We start from the raw sequence: 7,500 nt of genomic DNA, 5'->3' as shown, positions 1-7,500 counted from the left end.
TTTCTTTCTTTTCGGGATTCTTCCCTGTTTTATTTAATTCGATTTTTCGCACCGCGCTGTTTCGTTTCACGATTTTAGCCCAAGAAAGTACAGCAACGCATTCTGAATTCAAGCAAATCCGGACCAAAACAAATCGCTCAGCCAATCAGAACGCCCGCGCCAGCATCTGCAACTATTTTCTGCGAAATTCGCGTCAGTGCCTTTTGTGAATTAGCATATTTCACTGTTGGTTTTATGCATCTGGTTGAATAATCTTAACAAAAACCATCGCTGCTCTGCAAGATGGTTCGTGTGACTGTGCTTTCACCGCTGTACCAGCTGTTGCCCGTTGTGATAACGCTACTCTCAATAACTGCGTGTGGCCTTTGTGATGACTCCAGCAAATTGCAGCGAAAAGTAGGACGCCAAATGCACCCCACCGGATCGCGACTAATTTGCTCTTCTCCGATTGATCTTTGTCCTCCCTCCCGGCAGCTAAGAACGACACTAAATCCCCATTGTCCGTCCGATATATGCCAGAAGGATGGACTCATTACCGTGGTGCATATTACGGCGGAATCCAATACCGACACGATTCACTATGTTTGGGATTTCACGGGCAAACCCACCGTGATGGTGGCGCTAACCGGCAAGCATGCCGAGCTACGCATTGACTGGAACGATTTTCTGCAGAATCGGCCAAAATCGGTCAACTTCACCGAACAACCGCAGTACACGTTCATGGCAGTTATCAATCGGGTACGTAAATGTGGGCGTCGAGCTGCGCTCAGATTGTATGATGATTCATCCCGTTGACCCTTTCTTTTGTTCGATTAGATTTTCCAGTACGACGACACTAATGACCGGGCGATACTGGATGCGGCCTCGAACGTATCCGTGTACGATCCGCACAACTTTACATGGAATCGTACACTACTGTGGTCGAATGAGCAGGAGGCGATGCTTGCGATCAATGCGGGTAACGATTTTCTCTTCAAGGTAGGTGATCTGGGGTTGCTGCGTTAATCCAAGGCCGCGAGTACCTTCAATATCGATTGAATATTTGAATCCAAGTAGCAATGGCTATCGCATGGATGATTGAAAATCGATACGCCCTTATGACTGCCGCCGTCTGGCTGTAACTAACGATATGTGATCATTTCCCCATCCCACCCTCCGGCAGCTTAACGCCTACTCTACCAAGGACCATGGTATGGACTTTCCGCATCTGTTGCACTCTTCGAACGCCACCCAGATCGATATCGTGTTCAACAACATCACGAACCGCTTCTCGAATCCGCGATTCGCCATCGAGCTGGTGTTTGTCGTGTCGGAGCAAAGGGTCCAGAATTCGGAGTTCCAAGTGACGAAACGCAAAACGCTCGATGATGAGCACACGCCCGGTATTTTCGAGATCGTTGACGTGATGTCGCCTGGTGTGTTTACGTTTAAGGCCGGCGGTTACATCGAGTACCGACCGGTATCGTACACTCATCCCGAACGGGACGTTGCAACGTCCACGGAAACGCGGCAAAGTCAACCGGCGAGCATCGAAACACCGATCGCGGCCCTCAACTCAACGCTAGCTTACGCACTGTTCGGCGATGCCTTGGATCAGAATCTCGTCCAGGGCATGAACATTTCCTTCGGTGTCAGTGAGGACGGATTCTACCGTAAAACGAACTACACCACCATGACGTTTCAGGTCGGGTACGGAGTGCCTCCGGTTGAGGAATTGTCCGCGTTCGTACTGGTTGTGGCCGGAATCGGCATCGGTATACCGTTGGTGGTGCTGGTTGCAAGTGTTATCTACGTTTGTACTAAAAAGATCCGCAATCGGCGCGATCGATACCAGTCGGAACGACTGTAGAAAACCATTCCGTTCCACTGTCGAGCATGGTTTGTGTTGGCAAAGTGCTCCTCGGGTGTACCAGGCCACGGTGACGGTGATGATCTCTTTGCCTTCTTGTAGATAAACCGAGGAATGTGAGTCTCTTCCTTGCGGATAGATTTAAGCGCACACATACACCCGCGAAGATTACTTCTTCGTCACACTGGTTTGTTGCCTCGATTGAAATGCAATCGCACGATTAGAATGAAATATATATATATGGGTTGGCGAAATGTTGATGAAATAAATTTGTTTAGTTTTGTAGCAAAACCTTCATGTATGCGCATTCCTTTATTTTTACCTCTAGTTCCGATTGGTACGTTTATTGGATAATGATTTACGATTTAAACCAAGTCTGTCTGATTATAGATGGGAATAGGTTCATAAGTACACACTCAGCTTGTGCGAACACGCTGATACCATTTCCGTTGGCGCTATCACACCGTAAACTCACTTACATCCTGAATGATCTGCATCTTTTCGGCTAGTTAGCGTATATCAATATAAACGAGAGATTTTAATTCGATTGAGCCATTCGCATAAGAGGCGAGCACTCGACAACGGTTAATCATTGAGAGGCTACTAAAGCCATTAATCGGAAAAAACGATGTCGTCATCATTCCGTTGGCTAGCCGTACTCCTCATTACAGTACTCTTCAAGCTGGGTGCCAGTGTAAGTACCCATCCGTTTGCACATAAGATTCCATTCATGTTTTGTTCATCATTCAAGAAATCGACCATGGAGCAAATGGCAAAGACCAGCGCTATGATGCGTTCCGTTTGCATAGGCAAGCATAAGGCCAGCGTGGATCTGGTGGATGGGTTGGGCGGTGGGCAATTCGTCGACGTGAAAGAGCTCAAGTGCTATGCGAACTGCGTTCTGGAAATGATGCAAGCGGTAAGTAAAACCCTGCCCGGAGATGCCAGGTTGTGAGAAGCTCCATAAACTCTGCCCTTGTTTGTTCGTGTCTACGCTGATTAGATGAAGAAAGGAAAGGTAAATGCCGACAGTGCAATTAAGCAGATTGAACTGCTCATGCCAACAGAGATTGCCGAACCAACGGTAACAGCATTTGATCTTTGCCGTGATTCAGGTATGTCCACTCCTCTTCTATAAGCTTTTCTAATCACTTGAAGCAATCGGATTGCGTCTGAATTCCAGCAAACGGCATCAAGAATCACTGCGATGCTGCCTACGCCTTGCTGCGGTGTCTGCATAAAAATAATCCCAAGTATTTCTTTGCCTGATGATCTGCGGTCATAATTAGCTACAAGAAACGACGAATATGAAAAGAGCAAAACTAAAAAAAAAATATCATCATTATAAAATATTCGCAGAATGAAAGAAAACTCAAGTTTACTTACAATTTTTAATATTTATATTTCACTATCCAATTCCGAAAAGAATCAGACTCGCGCTGGTGCTTCGACCGACCAAATCTTTCTCACGCATCCCCCAATACCGATGTCGTTGTAATTGAAGCGCAGTAAACCTCCGAGAGTAACCGCGGATAGAATGAGCAGCAGGCCATGTGCCAATTTCGGTACAAAATTGCCAAAGAGAATCGGCCTCACATAATCCGTCACGATAGCTTCCAGCCCCCAATGCTGATGCATCACGATGCTGACGGCCATGGCTGTATCCGTGGCCAACGAGGGGGACAACAATCCTGCCGGAATGATACCAAGCAGGGCTACCGAAAGGACTCGTTCCGCTTTCCACAGAGTAACATGACCACCGCTGGGACTGGAGGTTTGGTGTACCGGCGAAACGCTAAATCGGCGTACTGCTGTTGTAAACATCGGGACACAGCAGGAATCCGTTTTTTTGGCCGCTAATCCATCGGATCTCAGCGCTGCTACAGGTGCTGCTGCAGAGCTTCTACTCGTTTTTATCCTCAAAGGCACCAATGATGGTTTAAACAACGGCGAACGAAAAACACAAAACGCCATTTCCACACTCGTCTGGGTTAAATGCAAGCGAAGCAAAAAGTGTGCCAAGGACCTTCGTGCCGTCCAACAACCTGTTCTAGAGCGCTGGGTACTTGGATGCGCACAATGGGTCATACGTGCATAAGTAACTGTTTTACTATTATTTTTCTATAGTTATCGTTGTATAGTATTAAAATTATCGTTAAACTAATAGCCGGCGGGGACGTTGGTTTGAAATTTAAGGAAAAACAAAAGATGGATTTTTTTCATAGAAGCAGCGGACCAGCATCAAAGAGGCTTCACAGTGATCCCTGATGTCTCTGCCTAGGATTAATAAAAAAATCAATTCTTATCATCCACCTGCTCAAAATATTATTCTATCCTTACCAACGTCTTTGCACGCCGCCAGTGCTAGTAAAGCATCGTTTTTTAATTCATCAGGGAGCATCGTCTGAAGCTGCTTCGATGCCTTTTCATAATTAACCTTGCCTTTACGTGCGAGCTGCATGATGTCAAGCAAACAGCTAAGGTAACATTTAAATTCCTTCGTTTCCGCAAACAGTCCTTTACTAACATTATTAGCATCAACTGCAATTAAATGGGGGAGAAATTAAATTTTAAAACCATGATAATCGATTTCTTGTACGCGAGGATACCATCTGGGACACCGGGGTGCCTCGATTGGCAAACTTGGCGGAACGTGATGGCCGTGTTCTGCAACTGCATCATAGTGATTCCCTGCCGAAGAGGTACAGTTGGAATAAATACATGAATGAATACAATTTTTGCAATTACAGAATTGCCAAGCCCTCCCGGGTCCTGCATTTATAATGCAAATTTATTTTAAACGAGGAGAAGGTCACGACGGCTACACGATCCAAAACATCTCCACCAGATACCATTTCGAATCCAATTTACTCTTCACTGTACCTGGAAATTACTAAGAAATTACGACCATCTTTATCCGTTCACCTCCATCCAGCCGAGAGATCGCAAGAGCCAGGATTCAAGACGTCTTAAATTTTGAATAAACTCAGTAGCTTATAATCCCTTTTCTTCGGTGACTAATTTCCCTGGCTTTTGGGTAGTCTTCGCTCTGAGTAGATTGTTTGAAGGGAGGAGAACCAACTGTTGCGCACTCCACATCCAAGAACTAGGGAATCCAGCCGGTCGGTCAGGGAAACCACTAACTGTTGACCCACGTGCGTTTTTTGTGACTCTCTTCCGAAAAAAAATCTGAGTCGAACGGTAACGTGTGGGATACTAATCACCGATCTACGCGCGATACGGTCACATCATTGGTCGTTTACCGGCCCCAACAACTGCCTCGCCAGGGCGCTACAATTTTAAAACAACATCAATAAATGATGATTGCGTGCCCCAATGAGTGCGGATCAAGGAGCAAAAACTATCGGCCCAACATGAAAACAGCGCCGCGAAGCCCATTGGCCTTCTGCCAATTATAGTCTTGTGCATATCAGTGCATCATAAATTACAGGTAATCATTATTGTAACGGAATACAAATATCCGCAGAATATTTACATATTGCAATCGATTGTCGCACAGAGTGCTATAAAAGCGGACCTGCAGTGGCGGCATTTCTGTCTATGAAGAGACACAGTGGCAGTAACCTCGCGAATATGATCCCGTTAACAGATCTGGTTATCGAAGAGGGCATCACACCGATACCTACACTCAGTGTCTTGATACGGTTCATCATCGTGAAGTACTACTCAAGGTACTACAGCTTCTGCAGCATCGGGCAGGATTTTCTGACCGACGTGACCATGGCGCGTATTACCCTCGATGCCACAGCTTCGGATTTAAGCTACCGGCGTTTGCAGCTCGCGATAGATAATGGCTGCCAGGCGTTCGTAGTGGAAGAACCGGGCATTCTTTGGTTTCTGGATCAGTACATTCCAGCGCACCACAGCTCACAGCAAAGATCGAAGGACAAAAGCGTACTGTTCTTAGTCACGAAGCGCAACAGTGACTCCGTGCTGAAGCTTATTCCTCAACACGTGGCCCTCAGAGGTACACCAATTCCAATCCAGTGAAGGTACAACGAGATTGATCGATTTAAATCTGATTCTAGACATCCTTAACGTCCTAATAATCGTGTACAATGCTGAGAATTTACGACCAGATCGGTTGTACACTACGGTTATCTCCTTCACGGGAGTACAGCAATCGAAACTGGATCACCGGACATCACTGCGAATCATCGAGGTCGATTGGAGCAACTGGAAAAGAACTCATTTTTCCCCGACAAATTGACCGACCTTCACGGATTCGTACTTCGATTAGGTGCATTCAACTATTTGCCTTTCTCCCATTTTGAGCATATGGTAAGTGGTCCCTGGATTTGTGATGCCATCTATGGAAGATATGGTGCTGTATTCTGTACTTCTTCTAGGGCCCGGGCTTTGGTAATGCATACGATCCAGATACAGGAGAACGTTCGATTTGGCTAGATGGTTCAGAGCTGAGGCTCTTGGTATCGTTCTGCCAGTGGCGAAACTGTAACATTCTCGTCTTTACAGAGGATGAGGACGAATGGGGCATCGTTTACGCAAATGGCAGCGGTAACGGAGCGATGGGGGGTGTAGCGGAGCGTCGTACAGATCTAGCGCTAGGGGCGATATATTACTGGCTAGCACCGTACAACTTTACTGATTACACGATGAGCATTAGCCGTTCGGGAGTAACGATGTTAGTACCTAGACCTCACATGCTTCCTTTTTGGTACACTCCCTTTCTCTCCTTCTCCGGTGTCCTCTGGGCGGCTGTGCTTTGCACCTTACTCGCAGGCATCGGTGCTGCTTGGTACATCGGATACTTCCGGTATCGTTTGCTCACATCATACAACGCGGAACAACGGAACGTGACGGAGCGGCTTTCGCTTAGCGATGCAATCCTCATGGTGGTCGGTTTCTTCGTTGCCCAATCCGCCTCGATCCGCAACGATTTGTGGTCCTGTGTGGTACTGTTTGCGTCGCTTCTGTTGGCCGGTTTTATGGTGAGCAATTGCTACAGCGCAGGACTGGCCAGCGTAATGACGGTGCCACAGTACGAACATTCCATCGACACAGTGATCGACTTTGCCAATAGCGGGATCCAATGGATTAGTCCGACAGCTATAATTTTGGAGGGGATATCTAGCGCCACGGAGGTAACAGTTAATCAAGCGACACCCCACGGACCAGAGGATCGCTATTTTAAAAATATAAATTTACATATTTTTAGCCTCACATGAAGAAAATTGAATCCACCTTTGTACTGGCCACGGGTGCTCGGGCAGTAGAATACGCTCGCCAGGGACAGTTTGGGTTTATCATCGAACGGGCGCAGCATGGCGATTTTGCGCCGAGCAACTACCTTGAGCGAAACACATCCATCCTGTACCAAAAGTTGCTAGACGACATGTACTATCAGAACTGTGCGGCAATGAGCACTAAAACCAACCCACTGTTGGCTAACCTGAACGATTACATACTGCGCGTGCAGCAATCGGGCCTTCTGTACTACTGGGCCAACATAGCGGCCATTCGATACCAACCGACGGACGTGTTCCGTAACATCGAAAATGCACGACAACATCATCATCTCGGCGACGGAGCAATTCCCCTACAAGTTGGCCATTTTATTGGAGCATTTTTCATTCTTGGTTACGGATTGCTGTGTGCCGGAGTTATCT

General features: G+C 46.8%; 3 protein-coding genes and 1 pseudogene across 4 annotated transcripts in view; 3 read left to right on the top strand and 1 right to left on the bottom strand.

Annotated features, from left to right (window-relative positions):
* LOC126573283 (vacuolar protein sorting-associated protein 11 homolog) overlaps positions 1-44 on the bottom strand; it is a 4,143-nt gene extending 4,099 nt beyond the window's left edge. The window contains exon 1 of the mRNA XM_050233268.1: positions 1-44. This exon is cut by the window's left edge and continues 278 nt beyond it. The gene's annotated coding sequence lies outside the window, so the exon portion shown is untranslated.
* A 106-nt stretch (positions 45-150) lies between these two features.
* LOC126573292 (glycosylated lysosomal membrane protein-like) lies at positions 151-2,140 on the top strand. Its single transcript, XM_050233283.1, has 4 exons — positions 151-396; positions 475-738; positions 817-978; positions 1,163-2,140. The coding sequence occupies exons 1-4, from the start codon at positions 283-285 to the stop codon at positions 1,847-1,849; spliced, it is 1,227 nt and encodes a 408-aa protein (XP_050089240.1). The 5' UTR covers positions 151-282; the 3' UTR covers positions 1,850-2,140.
* Positions 2,141-2,157: 17 nt separating this feature from the next.
* LOC126573297 (general odorant-binding protein 72-like) lies at positions 2,158-3,191 on the top strand. Of its 2 annotated transcripts, XM_050233290.1 has the most exons (4): positions 2,158-2,543; positions 2,601-2,768; positions 2,853-2,964; positions 3,033-3,191. In XM_050233290.1, exons 1-4 carry the CDS (start codon positions 2,478-2,480, stop codon positions 3,116-3,118), a joined length of 432 nt encoding a protein of 143 aa, XP_050089247.1. In that variant the 5' UTR covers positions 2,158-2,477; the 3' UTR covers positions 3,119-3,191. The 2 variants fall into 2 exon arrangements, with proteins under 2 accessions (XP_050089247.1, XP_050089246.1); XM_050233289.1 differs by having other exon boundaries at positions 2,158-2,768.
* A 2,252-nt stretch (positions 3,192-5,443) lies between these two features.
* LOC126574460 (uncharacterized) overlaps positions 5,444-7,500 on the top strand; it is a 2,704-nt pseudogene continuing 647 nt past the window's right edge.

The sequence above is a fragment of the Anopheles aquasalis genome, chromosome 2 (assembly GCF_943734665.1).
Source record: "Anopheles aquasalis chromosome 2, idAnoAquaMG_Q_19, whole genome shotgun sequence".
Lineage (NCBI taxonomy): Eukaryota > Metazoa > Arthropoda > Insecta > Diptera > Culicidae > Anopheles > Anopheles aquasalis.
The sequence above is the reverse complement of the archived record's forward strand: the minus strand, read 5'-3'. Positions and strand labels throughout refer to the sequence as shown.